Consider the following 20,306-nt stretch of genomic DNA (forward strand, 5'->3'; position numbering starts at 1 on the left):
ATATTTCCTGTTTTCCTCCATCCCCCCTGCAGGTCACGGACACACGGAACCCAGGCTTTTCAGGGCTCAGCTGGGACACGGCTGCTGGCCAGTTAACAAAGGCTGCATTTCTCCCAGGGGCCAAGGAAGTCCGGTGTAGGCCCGGTTGTTTGGATTTGAGGTGTGCTGGGGATGAAAGGCACCCTGGGAGCGGAAGGCTCGGTCATTCATTCATTAATTATAATTGACGGTTTGTTCTTAAGAATGATCCTTTGAAATTACTTTCCATCAAACAGTGACTGCCACAAAGGCATCAGATATTCAGAACATTCTCCATTTCCTCAGCACGAGTATTTTCATTCTAGGACCTGAGATTCTGATCTGGCTCTTCCCTTGGGAGTCTCTCCCACCCTCGCTTTAGAGGTGGGGTTTGTTTACTTGGGGCTGGCGGAGAGGGCATGTGTGTCAGTGTGATTAATGTCTCCTTTTTAAAAGGAAATCTATACTACACCAAATAACCTTTTTGTAGACTTCAGTCTGACCGTTTTCAGATAAGTGGACAATAGAAAAATTCCACGGAAAGGTTAGAAAAACACCTGAGACTAGTACCCACCTAATGTTGTGGGCCACACCTCTGGGTTACAACTGGAAGGGAGAAGCAAACTGGTATATTGATGTGGCTCTAAACAACAACAATGTGTGTGAAGGCCCAGGGGCATTTCGGGATTGACCAAGAGGAAACACATGTTGCACAATGATACGATCTTGTTGGTACAGTTGTCAGAGAAGGGAACTCCCACAGCAAAGGGCATAAAACCATCCGGAGCAGTCTGGGGCGGCTCAGTTCTGCAGCGCCAGGGAGCGGAGCAGAGCCCGGCCCTGCACCAAACACAGATGGGACCATGATCTCCAGCCACAACTTTAGCCAGACCCTCTCAGGCTCCTTCCATGGCACAGGAGGCAGCTGGGGCCAGCTGGGGAGCTTCCCTCGGGCTCCCAGTGTCCACGGGGGTGCCGGGGGCGTCCGCGTCTCCCTTTCCTTCAGCTCGCCAAGCTGCCTGCCTCCTGGAGGGTCTTGGGGATCCAGAAGAGGCAATTCCCTCCCAGGCAGGAATGGGAAGGAGATGATGCAGAACCTCAATGACCGCCTGGCCTCCTACCTGGAGAAGGTACGTGCCCTGGAGGAGGCCAACGAGCAGCTCGAGAGTCGCATCCTGAAATGGCATGAGCAGAGAGATCCTGGCAGTAAGCAAAATTACTCCCAGTATGAGGAAAACATCAGCCACCTGCAGGAGCAGGTAAGATCCTGGGTGACCCTGGAACTCGAGAGGGGCTGCGTTTCCAGAGAGCCGTGGGAGGAGAAATAGGTACAAAAGACAATTTCCAGGAATATGGCAAAACAGCTTAAAGTCATTGTGAACAAAGGTATTTGAGGATATTTTCTTACTATCCCTTTTGGACCCGGGAAACTCTGTTCTGTATATTTCATCTTCTATACACAAATTATGCAGAGAATCCAAAAAAATGCCAAAAGGCAACCAGCTACTGTCCAGTATCAGTTATGATCCAGCAATGTTATAGTAATGATAAGGGCTGGTATTCAACCTTCACGCTCAGTGCACAAGGCACAGGACAGCATTTACTTTCTCACTACAACAGTTCTGTTCCACCACAAAAGTCCTGGTGACAGAGTGATGACCCACAGAAAGAAAAGCTGAGTTACGTTATTTTGGAGATCACACCTAAAAGCCGTCACTCCACTAGCCGGTACATTATTCTGACATCCCTGGATATTTCCTCTTGTGAGCTGCTAAAAGCTCTGAGTCCTTATTGCTTACAGTTCTGAAAAGGGCATATTGCTTGAAAAATAAGAATAATTAATTTACCCAATTAATTTATTTTTATTATATTCATAATAAAAATATGTCTATTGGAAAGGAAAAAAAAAAGAATAAAATGAGCATAATTTTTGGAATCTTACAGTAGGATGGGTAATGGAGACTTCTTTAAAAAAAAATTCAATCAGACATTTAAAAAGCTAGGCTTGGGGCACCTGGGTGGCTCAGTCGGTTGGGCATCTGACTTCGGCTCAGGTCATGATCTCGTGGTCCGTGAGTTCGAGCCCCGCGTCGGGCTCTGTGCTGACAGCTCAGAGCCTGGAGCCTGTTTCAGATTCTGTGTCTCCCTCTCTCTGACCCTCCCCCGTTCATGCTCTGTCTCTCTCTCTCTCAAAAATAAATAAATGTTAAAAAAAAAATTTTTTTTTTAAATAAAAAGCTAGGCTTATACCTTCTGGGATGTCTCATAACATTGGTTAGAAGTAGAGGGAATCCAGTTACCTCATAAGATTTTAAGTGTTTTTTGTTTTTTTTTTTTTTTTTTTTTGAGAGAGAGACAGAGAGAGCACAAGTGTGGGAGGGGCAGAGAGAGGGGGAGAGAGGGAGAATCCCAAGCAGGCTCCGCACTGCCAGCACAGAGCCCGACATAGGGCTCAAACCCACAAAACCGTGAGATCATGACCTGAACTGAAACCAACAGTCAGACATTTAACCGATTGAGCCACCCAGGTATCCCATAAGATAATTTTTTAAAGCTATATAACTTCCCTCTTATGTAAAGCAGTCCCAGAAAATTCCCCAAAAGATCATAATTTAGCACATCCTAGAAAGGGCATCAAGGTTTCCAATATTATTCAGTGCTATTTTTCAACCTTTGGTCATCCTTACTTGAATGTAAGAAAGACCAATCAAGATAATATAAATCTGTCCTCATAATGAACCCTAATTATTGAATAATCAACCTAATAACTGACTGTGTAATTACCTTAACTATATAGTACATGGTTGTCTTTAGAAAAAAAACAAGGTGACTCAACAAACCTCATCATATATTTTTTTTAACTAATAAAAGCTGCTTTGGTTTTAGAATGGAGAATATAGAAGATTTTTGCAAATGGACAGTTGAGAACATAACTCCCAAAAGAAATGTGAGGTCAGACCTAGTCAAATAATTCACTGATTGTAGAGAGGAGGAGGGAACAGGAAAGAGGGAGGAAAACACGTATTGAGTGCTTATTATTTGCCAGCCGCCGTGTTGGATATTTTCATACACGTATCAGCACTATCTGAGAGCTCTCTGCCCTGATGGAAACATTCGATAGTACCTGATTCAATTCTTACAATGACGCTGTAAAAAGACTGAGGCTCAGAGTAGTGAAGCAGATACGAAAAGCCACCAGCGAGAGGCAGAGGTCGAATTCTAACCCAGATCTGTTTCTAATGGCCTCACAGTTTCCATACAGCATGGTGCTCACCTTGCCTATGTAATACAAAAATGGTACTGCTTGTTAATAAAGATAATGCATTACAATGGCATTGTTAATCATACAACACATTTCATAAACATTATCTCATTTTGTGAAGCAGGCATTTTCACCCCCAATTTATAGATGAGGAGACTGAGACTGCGTGGTTGCCCAAATTCTTTGGAACAGGATTGAGAAAAGGAGCAGGTGGCTTGCCCACTCTCCGGGTGGCCCAGGATCCTGGGTTCTGGGTTACAAATTAAATTCAGGTTTGAATTCCACTCTTTTCTGGATTTCTTACTTCAGTTGTTTTTTTTTCATGTTTGAAGAAAACAACTCTTTGACGTTGAGGTTGTTCTATCTGTCCCAATCTCCCCTGATTGCAGGCGAGAAAAGAGAGACCCAAAGATACAACAACCCACAACAACCAGGGGCTGACCCCTTCCCAGGCCTTGATGAAATAGATATGGTACTCTTCCCGTCCCCACCTCAGGGGTCTTAAATGTTACTCAAAAAGTCTTTCAGAGGTGCCTGGGTGGCTCAGTCGGTTAAGCATCTGACTTCAGCTCAGGTCATGACCTTACCACTCGTGAGTTCAATCCCTGTGTCAGGCTCTGTGCTGACAGCTCAGAGCCTGGAGCCTGCTTCAGGTTCTGTGCCTCTCTCCCTCTCTGCCCCTCCCCCACTTGTGCTCTGTCTCTCTCTCTCTCAAACATAAACACTAAAAACAATTTTTTAAAAAAGTATTTTAAAAATGAACTCAAAAATTAATCCAACCCTCTTGAAACACCGAGTCAGATATAGCCATAAGGATATGTGTATTTTAGAAAGGCTCTCAATAGTACTCTATTTGGTACTGTGGTTTACAATCAAAAATTCTATTTTCCTCTTCCTGGGATGAGATTACACACCCTGGAGCAGCAATGCTGTATTAATACACCGACTAGATCCTCTTAAAAGAATGAACTCAGAGCCTTGGGGGAGGATCCAGGTGATTAACTACAACACACAATGCAAAACCCACGCTTCACATATTATTTCTCAATCTGTCCTCATCATCCATTCATCACCGTGAAGGATGTCTCAGAAAGAGTGGCTGTATCATAAAATTGCATCAAGTAAGCCTGAACTGGGGAAGTGTTTTTGATATTTAAATGTGCTCTATGGAAGGAAAAATAAGATAAAAACGGAGAGGGAGGCAAACCATAAGAGACTCTTAAATACAGAGAACAAACTGAGGGTTGCTGGACGGGTGTTGGGTGAGGGGTGAGGGGTGGGCTCAATGGGGGATGGGCATTGAGGAGAGCACTTGCTGAGATGAGCACTGGGTTTCATATGTAAGCGATGAATCACTGGGTTCAACTCCTGAAACCAATACTACACTGTATGTTAACTAACTTGAATTTAAATAAATACATTTAAACAAACAAACAAACAAATAAATAAACAAGCAAGCTCTAGATCAAGTGCACTTCAGAAGTTACCATTCATGTACTCTGAGAAGGATGCTGGCTGGGGGAATCAGACTCTTGATGTGGGGGTTGCAACAGATAAAGCATCAGTTTAACCCAGAAAAGCCAAATAAGCCCCCAGACAGCATTTTGGATTTTCTGATTCCATGGCGGGGAATAGTGTTTGGTTTCTCTGGATGTCTCTGATGATCCTGTCACCTCAGTAACCAGGGTCCCCAGGCCCTTGTGGATGGAGCCTCTTCTCATTTCCTATGAGCTTAGATAGCATAGCACAAGGAGTAAAGAGCCTGGAAGGAAAAGCATTGATTGGTATGAGAGTCCCTAAGCAGCACTTACAGAGGGGAGACCAGGAAATATCTACAGAATCCTTTTTTGGAGCAAAGGAAGTAGTCAGAGTACCACTTGGAATCCACTGGAAGAAAGAAGTTGGGCAGGAGCCTGGCTATCTCCCGCCACAAACAACAGAACTTTGGGGATGCATCTCAAAACATACAGAACCTGGCCTTTATCCAGCACAGACATTGGCTCTAGTTACGAAAGTGCCAACTTTTTTCTTTCTTTCTTTCCTCTTTAACTATATTCCTTATGCTGTACTTTTCATCCCCATGACTTATTTATTTTACAACTGGAAGTTTGTATCTCTTAATCCCATTTGCCTACTTCACCCACTCCCCTCCGCCCCTCCTCTGGAAACCACCAGTTGGTTCCCTGCATTTACGAGTCCATTTCTGTTTGTTTTCTTTATTCTTTATTTCTTATCGCTTCTCGGCCTTTTGGCTAAGATCAAGTGTATTCTTTATTTCTTTATTTATTGTCTTTTAGATTCCCTATGTAAGTGAAATCATACGGTATTTGACTTCTTCCTTATTTCTATGGTATTTTTCTGTCTGACTTATTTCACCTAGCATATATCCTCTAGGTCCACCCATGTCATCACAGAGGATATCATTCTTTTTATTGTTTAGTAGCATTCCATTGTATATATCTAGCACATCTTCTATATCCATTCATCTATTGATGGACACTTACGTTTGTTCTCGGCTATTATAAATAATGCTGCAATGAACACAGAGGTGCATACATCTTTTCAAGTTAGTGTTTTTTTTGTTTTATTTTTTTCAGGTAAATATCCAGAAGTGGAATTACTGGGTCATACGGCATTTCTATTTCTAATTTTTGAGGAACCTCCATACTGTTTTCCACTGTGTCTGTACTAATTTACATTCCCACTCACAGTGCACGAAGGTTCCCTTTTCCCCACATCCGCTCCAACACTTATTATATCTTGTCTTTCTGATGCTAGCCAATTCTGACTGGTGTGAGGTATTATTATCTTATTGTGGTTTTGATTTGCGTTTCCCTGATGATGAGTGATGTAGAGCATTTTTTCGTGTGTCTATTGGCCATCTGGATGTCTTCTCAAAAGCTCTTTCATAAAAAAAAAAATTAAACACTTTAAATTTTTCTAAATTAATTTAGTTTCAACTAATTTTTCAGTGTCTACAGTATGCCCAGAATATGCTAAGTACGTCATGACATTTTATTTAATCGCTTCCAATCTAATCCTCATAACTCTTTGATAAAGTGGCTACTATGATTATTATTGCCATTTTATGGATGAAGAAACTGATACTTGGCAAGCTCACTCAGCTAGCAGGTGATAGGGTGGGACCCCAGACCCTGCTTTTTGAGTTCTAGACTCAGGAGTGTTATCACCACCTCTGAATCTTGCTATTGTGCATTCATGATGCCAAATTCCAAGCAACCAGTGGAGCTTTGAATAGGATCAGATTTTTAAAAGGTGTCTTTGTATTGAGGTATGACTTTATCCTAAGGAAATCTTTTCTAAATAAAGGAATTATCTGTTTAAATACGATGGGAATGTCACAGAATTTTCTGTCTCCAACTACATCACAGAAGTTTAGAGCTAGGACCTCTAAGGTCAACTGGTTCTAGTGCAAACTCCTTATTTAACAGACAATGAAACTGAAACCCAAGGGACAGTGTGACTGGCCTGAGTTCATGCCAATGGTGAGTAATAGGAAGTTAAAAGAAAACGTCCAGTTCCTAGTTCAGCACAATACTTGGTACAAAAGTAGTATTATACTTTTGACATTGAGACATCGTCTCCTCAATTTTCCTAAAGATGGTGACATACATCAAATGTGCAATACTCCCCTAGTCACCACTACCTAGAAGAGTTTACAAATCATACACGTACACACAACTGCTCGGGTAGGAACTTTCAACAGCAGTTTTTATTTAATGTTAAAAAGTGTATGAACATCTAGTGAAAGTCTTAAATAGAGGCCTTAACACAGCTGAAGTTTATTAAGCTGCTAAAAAGTTATTTCACTCAATATTTTAATAGATACAATTGGGGCATTCTCATCATAGAAGAGCTTACAAACACGTACGCATACCTAAAAGTTATGGGCATGGCTATCACCACTTTGGACAGAAAATAATTGTGGCATGTGATGACTATTACAAAATTCATTTAAAATTAGTTTGACAAACATATACCAGTGATAATTTTGGTACTTCGCTCAGTGATCTGAAACATGAATGCTACCACGAGGAAGAATTATGTTCATCTAAAATAACTAATGCACTTTAAGGGAGCCAACCTAATATTCACAATAAGGCAGGATTGGAACTTAAACCTCTTTTAACATCTTCAGATGTGGATGAGCTGAAACAAAACACCAAAGGTATGTTTGCAGCACTAGCAAGTTAGAAGGCATTTTGAAGTGACTCTTCTTCCCTTTCCAATGTCATTTTTCCAACAGCGGCCTCAATTTTAGCCTCTCAAACTCAGTGTAAAAAAAGACAGCGAAGGGGCTGCGGGCCATATTCTTACTTTAAAATCATTCTGATGTTTTGTACCTCATAAGTGTTCAGTATTTATTGATTTAGTTATTTGTTGTTCCAATGCCAGAAAAAGAAATCATCTATGCTAACAAATCATATACCCAGAAAGTACAGGGTGGAAACGCACCTCTCCCATGGGAGGTATCTGATTTAAAAGGCTCTTTTTTTTTTTAATTTATTTTGAGAGAGAGAGAGAGAGACAGAGTGAGCAGGGGAGGGGCAGAGAGAGAGGGAGAGAGAATCCCAAGCAGGCTCTGTGTGAGACTCAAACTCATGAACTGTGAAATCATGACCGGAGCTGAAATCAAGAGCCAGATGCTTAACCAACCGAGCCACCCAGGAGCCCCTGACTTAAAAGACTCTTGATGCATGTTTTCCAGATCATGGATGGCAAGCAGACCAACGCTCAGATCACTCTTCTCATTGACAATGCCAGGATGGCAGTGGATGACTTCGGCCTCAAGTAAGTTCCTTCTTCACTGTATTGTGGGGAATTGTCATTTGCTGTTTTTGTTTTGTTTTGTTTTGTTTTGTTTTGTTTTGTTTTGGGGGTTCATCTTGTTTTTGTTTTCTAAAGGAATTAACTTATCTCGCCATTAGCCACGTGTAATATCTTTAAAGGAGAATTAAAAAGGCATAATAACAAATACTTAAATGGACCCTACTTTAAACAAACTAGATATAAAATACACTTTTGGGCATGGGGAAATTTGAATATGAACCAAGAATCAGATGATGTTAAAGAGCTATTATTAGCTCTGGGTGTGATAATGTTATGCTTATTTAGAAAACTTTTGTTTTCATTTTTTTCTCTTATTTTAATTCCAGTATAGTTAACATACAGCTTTACATTAGTTTTGGGTGTACAATGTAGTGATTCAATACTTCCATACATCACCCAGTGCTCATCACAACAGGTGTCTTCCTTAATCCCCATCACCTATTTCCCCCATCCCCCACCCCAATCCCCTCTGGTGACCATCAACGTGTTCTCCATAGTTAAGAGTCTGCTCATCACTTAGATAACATTTAGCTTCATTCTTAATGAAAATTCTTGTTTTAAAAAGATGTATTCCTGGGACACCTGTGGGCTCAGTCAGTTAAGCATCTGACTTTGACTTAGGTCATGATCTCATGGTTCATGTGTTCGAGCCCCATGTTGGGCTCTGTGCTGACAGCTCAGAGCCTGGAGCCTGCTTCGGGTTCTGTGTCTACCTCTCTCTCTGTTCCTCCCCGACTCGTGCTCTCTCTCTCTCTCAGAAATAAACATTAAAAAAATTTTTTTAAATGTATTCCTAAGTATTTAGAGGTGAAATGTCATAATGCCTATAGTTTAGGTTAAAATACAAAATAGAGTATAGACGAAGCAAATTGTTAAGAGTTACTAAATCTAATTGATGGGTATATGGCTGTTTATTATTTCATCTTCTCTAATTAAAAAACAAATAAACAAACAAACATTGAGTCACCATCACAGAAAAACCTGCATGAAACAGACATATGAGGGATAAGAGATTCACCTCTAAATGAAGGTGAATCCTTACAAAGCCGCGGCCTTCCAACGACAGGTGTATTCTTCTCTTCCTTCCAACCAAAGGTACGAAAATGAACACTCCTTTAAGAAAGATTTGGAAATTGAAGTTGAAGGTCTCCGAAAGACCTTGGATGATCTGACCATTGTCACAACAGATCTGGAACAGGAGGTTGAGGGGATGAGGAAAGAGCTCATTCTCATGAAGAAGCGCCATGAGCAGGTAGGACTCCCTAGGAGCCCCTGGTAACCAGCACAGCTCTTAATCTGCACGTTCAGATGACTTAATAGCCACAGAAAAACCTACCATCTGAATGCTAGTCCTAGAATAGAAACATCTAATTTTTCCAGCTTCAAGGTTGTCTATGCAGTGTCAGATCCAATAGCCAAAATAAAATCACAACTGATGATAAATCAGCCAATAATTTTGCTAATATACAATGATTATCCAGACTTGTTTGTTAGTATGATACCGTAAGAATAAATGCGTGAGGTTGAACTTCCTTCATTGACCCAACGTACAGCAAATTGGGGGACAGTAGAATGAAGAGAATCTGCCACTGACCAAGGTAAATAAAACTAGTGACAAAAACGAAGAATCTTAATTTCCAGAACCATGTAACTAACTTTGAAGAGGTTGCATTCCATCTAAAGCCCCTGAGACTCTGATGCAATATGAGGAAAGCAATCCCCGTTTTAGGCAAACAAAATTGCTTATGAACATCAAAGGGCCTCAATTATGAAGAGCTGGTGAGACAATGACTTAATTAAACGTTTCCTACGGTTTCTTGGTTTTCATGATATCCTATGGGTGTCAACCCTATGGAATCATAATACGTGGCCAAGACGTTAAAAGTCTTTATACCTTTTGGCTTTGGGTTGCTAAACTGCTTCCCCAAAGCAGTAGTCTACAAACTGAAATGTTCAACTGTTGAATTGTGCCATCATTTCACCTACGAATGTGTGCTGAAGAGTATTTTATGTGCTACAGAAGCACAATTCTTTGCGAAACATTTTCAACCAGGGATTAAGTCAGTAATCACAGAGGCCATTTGATTACCTATCTAGTGTTATTTTTTATTTTATGGAGTTATAATAGAAAAAAGAATATATGTTTTGTCATCAACAAATAATACCTAAGAAGCCAAACCAAACCAATAAAAGAATAACAACCACATAAGCTGAATTTTTAAAAGATCTGTTAACTGCTGCCAATCAACACACTTCTGGCCTTCTGATTCTCACAGCCGATTCATTTTTTTTTTCCTGTTATTAAACAGGAAATGATAGAACGTCATGTGCCAAATGACTTCAAGGTCAATGTGAAGGTGGATGCAACTCCAGGAGAGGATCTAATTAAGATCCTGGAGGATATGAGACAGGAATATGAGTTTATAATAAAGAAGAAGCATCAAGAGTTGGACACTTGGTATAAAGAGCAGGTAAAGAAAAGGGGCTCAGACTTCCCAAAGGTTCCATTTCCATGTGGTCCCAATGCCAATGCCTCTGCCCTTTGCTTGGTCTCGCAGTCAGCAGCCATGGCGCAAGAAGTGGCCAGTCCAGCAGCTGTGCCAAGTAGCCAAAGTGACATCCATGAGCTGAAGCGCACTTTCCAGGCCCTGGAGATTGACCTGCAGGCGCAGTGCCACAGGGTGAGTCTGAGGAAAATCCTGGGTCAGGTCCCGCCTCTTCGACAGAACCTCTCGTGACCTCTCTCCTGGGCTCATCTCCCCAACTCCCTTGGGACATCTCTCACTTCCCACTTTCCATCCAAATTGCTCATGATGAGCATGATAATGAGAGCTATCATTTACCGCCGTGTCCACAATGTGCCACATGGTACGTCAGGGGGTTCATTATGTTAACTGTCATCAAACCTCACATTAACCTTTCCAGGCAGGTCTTTGTGTTCTCATTTTAGAGATGAGAAAACAAAAGTTCCAAACAGTTAAGTAAATTGGCCAAGGTCACATAGATAGTAAGTGGCCAGTGGTGAAGCCACCTGGTATTTGGGGGCAGGTGCGGGAGTCTAGGAGGCCCTCATAATCTCTACCAGCGCTCTCCCCACTCGGCAACCAGGCCGCCCCCTGAAACCCCAGTAAAAAGAAATCCTGGTGCCAAAATGAATTGGTGGCAAATCCAGGCCTGGCTCACTCCGAAGTACCACTCTGTTCATTATGTATATGTCTTATCACCCAGTGAACTATAAATTCTTATATATAAATCATTTCTAGAATTTTCATGGTTTTTAGTAAAATGCTTTGTATGAAGCATCACAAGCACTCAAGATTCATTAAATAAAATCTATCATTTGATTACCTTTGTAGCCTATCCAAATCTTCTGATCATTCATCAATATCATTTCCAAGGGCTACTCTGCCCTTGGTCTTGAGGAGAAATCACTGGTTTATTCTGTTGCAGATGCACATGGTAAATTACTGTTATGTTTTAGGAATAAGTGACGGTAAACAGACATTTAAAATGTACACTGTCAAGGTGATAATAATGAGCAAAGAAATAATTACAGTGTTTTATAGTTTTCAAAACATTTAGACATGCAGTATTTCGCAACAACCCTGTGAGGTCAGCAAAACATTTATATCCATTTTCATTCATTCTACCATCTGCTACTGTTCGAGTGCTGAGGATTCTACAATAAGGGAGTTGACACTCTAGTGGGGATGACAGTCAATAAAGGCACAGATCATCAAAATATGTAGTATGTGAGATGGCAAAAAGTGCTGCCAATAAATAAAGCATGGCAGGGCGAGGTCAGGCATTCTGGAGTGCAGGACTGCCATTTTAAACAAGGTGCTCAGGAAAGGTTTCACTGTTAAGGCGACAGCTGAAGTGGTAAGAAGGCGCATCATGTGGCAATAGAGAGGGGGCTCCAGGGGGAGAGAACAGTAACTGCGAAAGCCATGATGTACAGGTGCGTGGGTCGGGTTGGAGGATCAGTACGGAAGCCAATGTGGCTGTAGTAAATGAACAAAGGGAAGAAAAAAGGAGAAAAGAGGAGGGAAGGGAAGGGGAGGCCACTGGGGTAACAGTGGAGTCAGACTGCGCAGCCTTCACCCTCAGAGGGAGGTCAAGAGGAATTTAGAACAGCAGATACGGACAATTCTTCAAGGAGCTTTGCTATAGGTGAAGGGGAGCAGAGAAATCGGATGACAGCTGAAGGCAGATAAGGAGTCAAGAGAACAATTTTAAGATGGGAGAAATTACTCTATTTGACAGATGGGAAGAAGCCAGTAGAGAGGAAAATACAGGTGATGCAAGACAGCGGGCAACGGCTGAAATGACTGGAGAGCAGACAGCTCGTGCCAGGTACCAGGAGGGGAGTGAGAACCTGGTACCAGGGGGGCACTGAGAACCTGGAAGCAGATACACGTGGGTGGAAATAATGGTGGGAGCCTGTGGGAATCCTCTCCTGACGGCTTTCATTTCCGTAACAACATAGGAAGTGAGGCCCTGGGCTGAGAGACAGGAGAGGGAAGGCAGCAGCCCTTTGGGAGAACAGGAGAGGGAGAGGAGCAGAGCAGGCGGCATGAAGGGGCCCCCTGAAAGTTAGCAGCTGTGATAAAGTGAGAGCATCCAGCAGAGTCAGGGATTTCTCCTGAAGATTAAAGTTCTGCGCTCCAGAAAAGCGGGTGGTAAATCCAAACAGAGCAGGGATTTAAGTCAGTTCTCTGTATCCTAGAGCAGCAACTTCAATGTGCAGCTTTTAAAATTTCCTCAAAAATGACAACCTGTTACCATTGTCATCATCAATAAGCATGGCTTGGGACTATGGTTGCCAGACTGACCAAAATTAAAATACAGGACATCCCATTAAATTTGAATTTAGGGGGCACCTGGGTGGCTCAGTCGGTTGGTTGAGTGTCCAGCTTTAGCTCAGGTCATGATCTCGCAGTTCATGAGTTCAAGCTCCACACGCAGCTCACTGCTGTCAGCCTGTCAGCGCAGAGCCCTCTTCGGATCCTCTGTCCCCCTCTCTCTGCCCCTCCCTGACTTGCACTCTCCCAAAAATAAAAACAAAAAATTTGAATTTTGGATACGCAGCACAGTTTTGGTTTTTTTTAGTGTAAGTATATCCCATGCAATATTGAGGCAATTTTTAGGATATACATGTACTAAAAAATTACTCGTCGCTCGTCTGAAATTCAAATATAACGAGGTGCCCCCTATTTTATCTGGCACCCCTACTTGAAACCCTTCTCTGAAGACACAAAGAGACAGGGGTCCCAGTTGCTATTTCCCCAGGAGGTTTATATTAGGCCAGAGATAAAATGGGCATATGCTCAATCGCGAAAGAGCAGCACATACAGTAAATGCTACAGGAATGCGGCAAAGTTGCCAAGAGCTCCCTGACACAAAGAAATGCCCATAAAATGGGCTTCAGAAGTCCTGACTCTAGTCCACTCCTCACTGCCCAAGCCCCAACCCTGGAGTCAGCCAGCTGCCCACCTTTGCACCCCCGGCAGCCACCAAGACACCTAACAGAGTGGTCGGTGTGTTGTAACTACTCAACCAGCACACATTGTTCAATCTATCAAGCCATCGGTCAGTTAGTACAAGAAACCTCGTTTCCTCTTTCAGAAATCTGCTTTAGAGAACATGCTGTCAGAGACCCAGTCCCAGTACTCCTGCCAGCTCCGGGACATGCAATACGTCATCTCCCACTATGAGGATGAACTGACACAGCTACGCCATGACCTGGAGCGGCAGAACAATGAATACAAGGTCCTCCTGGGCATCAAGACCCACCTGGAGAAGGAAATCGCCACCTACCACCAGCTCCTGGAGGGAGAGAGCGAGGGGTAAGGCAAAGGCCAGCTGGGGAGGAGGACGAAAAGGGCACTGAGTTTCTGTGTATGCATTCATATACCTCATACCTGTTATGCCTGTTAGCGAGCATCACTCCAGAGAAAGAAAGGTTTGTGATGAATTTCTTCTGGATATTTAACATCAGGTTGTATTTAAGTAGCATATGTCAATCAATCAGCTATTACTCCCAAGACACTAAGATTTAAGGTCCATCGTTAAAATTAATATATTAAGATCTCTAGAAAGAAACTAAGGGGGCAAACTGGGTGGCTCAGTAAGCTAAGCATCTGACTCATGATTTTGGCTCAGATCATGATCTCATGGTTCATGAGATCGAGCCCCTCGTGGGGCTCTGTGCTGACTGCAGAGTCCACTTGGGATTCTCTCTTCCTCTCTCTCTGTCCCTCCCTCTCTCTGTCTCTCTCGCTCTTACTCTCAAAATAAATAAACTTAGAAAGAAAAAAAAGAAACAACTAGGAAGGCTTGACTATAGTGTTTCCCACTGGAAATGTATACAATTTTGGTTCTGGAAAAAAAAAAAAAAGGAAGGTTGGTGGAATATTTTAACCTGACAGCAGGAAAAGATTCATAAGAGATTGAGAAGTCTAGATTCTTCAATCCAGTATTTCCAACCAATTTAGGAAATGACAATAATTGTTCAGAAAAAAAAGGGCACATATATTCTATGACCCAAGAGAAAGGATGAGAAATTTTTTTAATGTTTATTTATTAATTTTGAGAGAGAGAGAGAGAGCACGAATAGGGGAGGGACAGAGAGAGAGAGGGAGAGAGAGAATCCCAAGCAGATTCTACAATGTCAGCACAGAGTCCAACACAGGGCTTGAACTCATGAACTGTGAGATCATGACCTGAGCCGAAATCAAGAGTTGGACACTTAACTAACTGAGCCACCCAGGAGTCCCAGAAAATTTTTTAAATACATAAATAGGGGGGCCCAGCTGGCTCTGTCGGTAAAGCATGTGGCTCTTGATCTCGGGGTCATAAGTTCGAGCCCTACTCTGGGTACAGAGATTGCTTAAGTAAACTCCAAAAAATAAAATAAATAAAAATACATAGACCAAATCTTGAACAGTCTGAAAAACAGTTCTAAGCTTCAAACCCAGACCCTGGAAAGGATCTCCGTCGAGGCAAATCCTGCAGCCAACTGAAATGATGGAGGTGGTTTGATAGACTTGTCTTGACCCTAGGGTCCATGTGAGGCCATACTCACTTTCTTCTGGATCCAGGAAGGTTTGCCCATGAACTCATGACCTTGAGACTACAGAGCTTGGACAATTATCCTCATTAAAGAGCTATGAATTTATAGGCAGGCAAAGGAAGTTAGTTCACCTTGAGGAGTTTTTATGATTGTTGCTAACGCTAAAATGAGCCGTAACTCTTATCATTTTTATAGGACAATGGAAGAATCAAAGTCAAGTGTGAAAGGTAAAAAAAAAGTCTTTTCATCATTTGAATTTTCTTTTTAAAAATTAATCAGCACGTTTATTAATTCCCTAGTAATCATAATCTTTACTGTACTCCCAAATATCTTGTGTTCAATTTTTATTTTACTCCCAAATGTCCAGGAATTTTTGAATGAACTTAAAGTAGATAACAGGAAAACAGGGATCTGTCAGTATTGTCTTTAATAATATATACGCAAGGTCTCTGCCAGCAATAAAGTAGATAGCAATGATCATTCACATTATTACATCTCTGTTAAGTTATGGAGTCTGTTTACTAAACTCCTAGGAAATTAAGAGAAAATGATTTCACATAATTTCCCAAACTATATTCTGTTGAACACTAGTGTTCCGTGAAACTTGTTGCATATTATGAAAGATGTGTTCCATGGACAGAAATGGTTGGGAATACCATATACCACTATCCTCTTAATGAACAGCCATGCATTTCAGTAAGTTAAACATGGAACAGATACTGCTGTGGGGAAGAAAACAGGAAAGAGAAAGAAACAACAAAAGTTTTACTTGGCTTAACTCGGTGTTGCCAAATATCTTTGACCTGGGAACCCTATTTTCTCAGATTGCCTGTAACATCTCACAGAAAAGTTCTAAGAAGCCCCCATCTGGGACGAGCAGCACTTTTCTGATCAGTTTGTGGTAAAAGTGTTCTAAGGTATTAGAGATTCAGAGAGTCAGGGTTCTGGGCACCATCATGGGCAGCTTGTGTAACTGCTACCTCTTTGCAAGACATTGACAGATGGTCCTTCAGCCTCTCCTTACCATGTCCAGGGACAGGGAACTCATTACTTGATGGAGTGGCACAATCTACTGTTGGAGAGGTTTGATTTTTAACAAAGGTCTCCCCACGTCTCTATTAATTTCAAGTCTTCCCTTTGGTCTAGAATCAGTTTCCTGCCGTGTCAACAAAGCACATATTCAAATAAATCATAACTTTGAAAACAGTGGGCATGATAAACAGCCCTGGCTTCTCATCCATCCCTCATGCTTTCTAGATCTTTAAATGAGGTGCTCAGAATGGCATTTAATGCGCTGTTAGCTCATAGAATCTGTGGTACAAGTGGAACAAAAGCAGGAAGACCTCCTCCAGGATGTGTAGTCAGGGACTAGATTCTGTATCAGTCATGCCTAGGATGAAGGTCTTGGCCCCTAGAAGATGACACTATTCACACACCCTTGTTTCCTGGAGGGTGAAATGAAAAACTTTCCTTGGTGAGATCTCTTCCCCCTAGCAGAACCTGCCATATTGCTCAGGGATTATGTTGGAAGGGATGGAGAAGTTTCAGGTACTAAGAGCAGGGAAATAAAAATAAGTATTTCAGATGGTGGCAGGAGCATGATAGTGACCTCTTCATTGCCTTTTCCCTTCAGCATCTGCAGCTCCAAAGATCAAGGCCATCACACAGGAGAGCATCAACGGAAGAATAATTCTTTCTCAAGTGAATGAGATCCAAAAGTAGGCATAAAGCCAAAAAACGTTTCTGCCTATTGTAAGGGCTACTTTTCCCCAATAGAAATCTTTGCCCAGACATGATGGGTGAGTCCTAAGAGGTATCCTTGGAGTTTTCAATCTCAGAAACTTTTTCCCCCCTCTGGAACAATGTCACCAGACATTCCATAACAATATACTGCTGCACTTAATATACTGCTGCACTTTCTGAATCACAGTATGAGTTCATGAGCATAAAGCTCTACTTTACTACTACAGTCTTCAGATTGCCATCACTGTGTATCTGTTTTGTAGCCAATAAAACTTTACACCTGGTGCATCATGTCTTTGTTTATGTCACATCATATTTATGTCATTGTTATATCAATGTCTCATCCTAACAAGGGATTCTCTGGGCATTGTCCATGAAAGAAAGGGAGCTTAATGCTTTGAACATGTCTGCAGCAGCCAAACACTGGGCAGAATTGTTACCTTGCAGATATGCAACCAAGGGAAAGATGTGGCTCATGAGGCTCTCCACACCTCTGCCAGCAGAAGGGGGAAAACAGAGAAAGGGAGGCCTAAGAAAGCCTCGCTGAGAATGTAAGATGACCAAACAGTATTCTGTCTCACATACAGGCATACCTACATAACCTTAAGGGCCTAAAAGAAAGTTAAAGCTAGAAAAGGGAAGTCAGGGGCACCTGGGTGGCTCAGTCCATTAAGCATCTGCCTTCTGCCCAGGTCACGATCTCATCGGTTCATGCATTCAACCCCTGGTAGAGCTCTCTGCTGTCCACACAGAGCCCGCTGCAGATCCTCTGTCCCCTTCTCTCTCTGCTCTTCCCCCACTGTTTCTCTCTCTCTCAAAAATAAATAAATAAAAACTTTAAAAAATATATTTAATTTTTTTTAATGTTTATTTATTTTTGAGACAGAGAGAGGCACCGCATGAACAGGGAGGGTCAGAGAGAGAGGGAGACACAGAATCCGAAACAGGCTCCAGGCTCTGAGCTGTCAGCACAGAGCCCGACGCGGGGCTCGAACTCACGGACCACAAGATCATGACCTGAGCTGAAGTCGGACGCTTAACCAACTGAGCAACCCAGGCGCCCCTAAAAAATATATTTAAAAAAAAGAAAAGGGAATTCAGAAAAAAAAATCCTCATTACAAACAGCCACTAAGACCCTAAAAGGGGCAATGACTTGTCTAAGATCTGAAATACAAATGTTAGGGTCCAGACTATTATGTTGAGGTGGAGTATGGGCTGATGCACAAAGACTATGCCCCTCTGTCCTCTCAAAAAGATGCTTTTTTTTCTCAAATTGTAGCAGTGTGAGCCATTGTTCCAAGACTGGTACAGAGGAGCAGTGCTGGAGAAAAGGAAGGCAGAAATCCATATATCTGCTAAGGTGTTACCGGAATGCTGTCCATGGAATTAACAATTCCAGGATATTCACAATTTAAGGGATCACAAGCACAGGCTAGTCAAACTCTCCCCTTTAACAGACAAATAAACTGAGACCCAGAACAATAAAGGCATTTTACTCAAACACTCACTGGATTGTTGCTGGTCTAAATCTAGCTCTCTCGACTGTTAACCAAAGTTAACACTTGTTAAACTAAAAGTGGTATGAAGTAGTTCCACTGTCATCTACCACATTGGCAATGCCCCATATGTTTTTTTCTCTGTTTTAATACTTTCTTGGAAAGGATTGCTTTTGATGTTTCCTGAACGAGGCATCTGTTAAAACTGAACTGGTCTTCCCTTTAAGCAATAATTGGTGTTTCTTATTCTTAATGTCCAAATAATGGAAAACCGACCCCTAACAATCTGAAATTAGATAAGAGGAACCTGGGATGATCACATTATTACAAAAATGTTTATTGTTAATTCTCTGAAGTAAAAATATAAATTTATCTTTACTATGTGATTACATCAAAGAATCTCAAAAATAACCGGCACACTAAGACTGTCAATGAGTTTTCTTTGCATAGTATTTGTCTGTGGAGACATTCGATGTTTGGGGGACAAGAATGGACTCATATTAGACTTTATTACTTCTCTTTTTCGATTTCATTTTACTATGAAATAGGGTACTATTCATATGTTAATAGGGTACTAGACTGTCAAGACAGACCTAAAAATGATTTTTTTTTCCATTTTAGCACCAAAACACTCTGCAATTTTAGACATTATTATCTCTTTCTCAAAGTATGCATTATATATATATATATATATATACATATATATGTATATATATATATATATGTATATATATATATGTATACATATATATATATGCATTAAGTATATATTTTTTCTCAAGGTGAAGTTTGAGTACTGTTAGCAAAATCTCTTGAAGAATATTAAAAAAATATGACAAGCTGAAGGGAAAGTTACAACACGAGGCTCAGAAAATAATCACTAATCTTCCATTTACTCTCCTAATTTATATATGATTTGGTAACAGGAAATCAAGACATATGAATAATTTTTCATTCAAGAGGTTAAAATATCCTTAAAGTCTTATTAATTTTTACTGTATCAATTAAGGTGACAAATTTATCCCAGTTTGCCCAGGAAACCCCTCAATTGGGGGTGGCTGGGTACCCTACTAATAAAGAAATCATTGCTCTTGCCTTAGTCCATTCAAGTAGCTATAAGTATACACAGACTGGATGGCTTACAAACAACAGAAATTTATTTCTCACAGTTCTGATGACTTGGGAGTTCAAAATCAAGGTACCAGCAGGGTTGTGTCCTGATGAAGACCCTCTTCCTGGTTCATAGCTTGTGTCCTCAAATGGTAGAAGAGGCCAGGGAGTTCTGTAGGGTATCTTTTGTAAGAAGCTTAAAGCCATTCATGAGAGTTCCACCCTCATGACTTAGGCAACTCCCAAATGCCTCACCTCCTAAAACCCTCATCTGTGGGGGTTAGGACTTCAACATTTGAATTTTTTTTAGGCCATACCATCTCTATTTCACTAACTAGAGACAAACAGAGAAATTAAACCATTTGCCTGAATAAAGAGACAATTGCATGCTAGACAACATAGAATAACCTCTTCCCCACATCTAAATCAGCCCCAAAATATTTCAAAGTACCATTACAAATTGATTAGTGCCTGCATGTTTGGTGAGTAACTAACCACAGAAGTTTTCATTTGGATTTGGTTTTGGCCAACACACACCCAATGCACATAAAGGAGTTGATAATAAGTTATATTGTTTTTGTTACAGGAACACTTTGAGTAAATAGCAACTATTCCATTACCCAAGACCCAATTAAACAAACAGTTGACTAACCCAGAGAGATACAAAATATTACTTTGGAATTTAATATTTATGGCAACATATTTCCCAAGAGTGCCATAACATGGTTGAGTGGATAGATCCATTTAATA

At 41.3% G+C, this 20,306-nt stretch overlaps 1 protein-coding gene and 1 long non-coding RNA gene across 5 annotated transcripts in view; one reads left to right on the forward strand and one right to left on the reverse strand.

Moving 5' to 3' along the window:
* Positions 1–20,306, reverse strand: part of LOC109260928 (uncharacterized) — a 148,479-nt gene that overhangs the window by 38,610 nt on the left and 89,563 nt on the right. The gene's annotated exons all lie outside the window — the stretch shown is intronic.
* Positions 806–17,240, forward strand: KRT23 (keratin 23). The gene is made up of 8 exons (XM_019439397.2): positions 806–1,277; positions 8,010–8,092; positions 9,227–9,383; positions 10,441–10,602; positions 10,690–10,812; positions 13,760–13,980; positions 15,402–15,433; positions 16,840–17,240. The coding sequence occupies exons 1-8, from the start codon at positions 882–884 to the stop codon at positions 16,926–16,928; spliced, it is 1,263 nt and encodes a 420-aa protein (XP_019294942.1). The 5' UTR covers positions 806–881; the 3' UTR covers positions 16,929–17,240.

Source organism: Panthera pardus, unplaced genomic scaffold (assembly GCF_024362965.1).
Source record: "Panthera pardus isolate Hobbes unplaced genomic scaffold, ASM2436296v1 HiC_scaffold_3, whole genome shotgun sequence".
Lineage (NCBI taxonomy): Eukaryota > Metazoa > Chordata > Mammalia > Carnivora > Felidae > Panthera > Panthera pardus.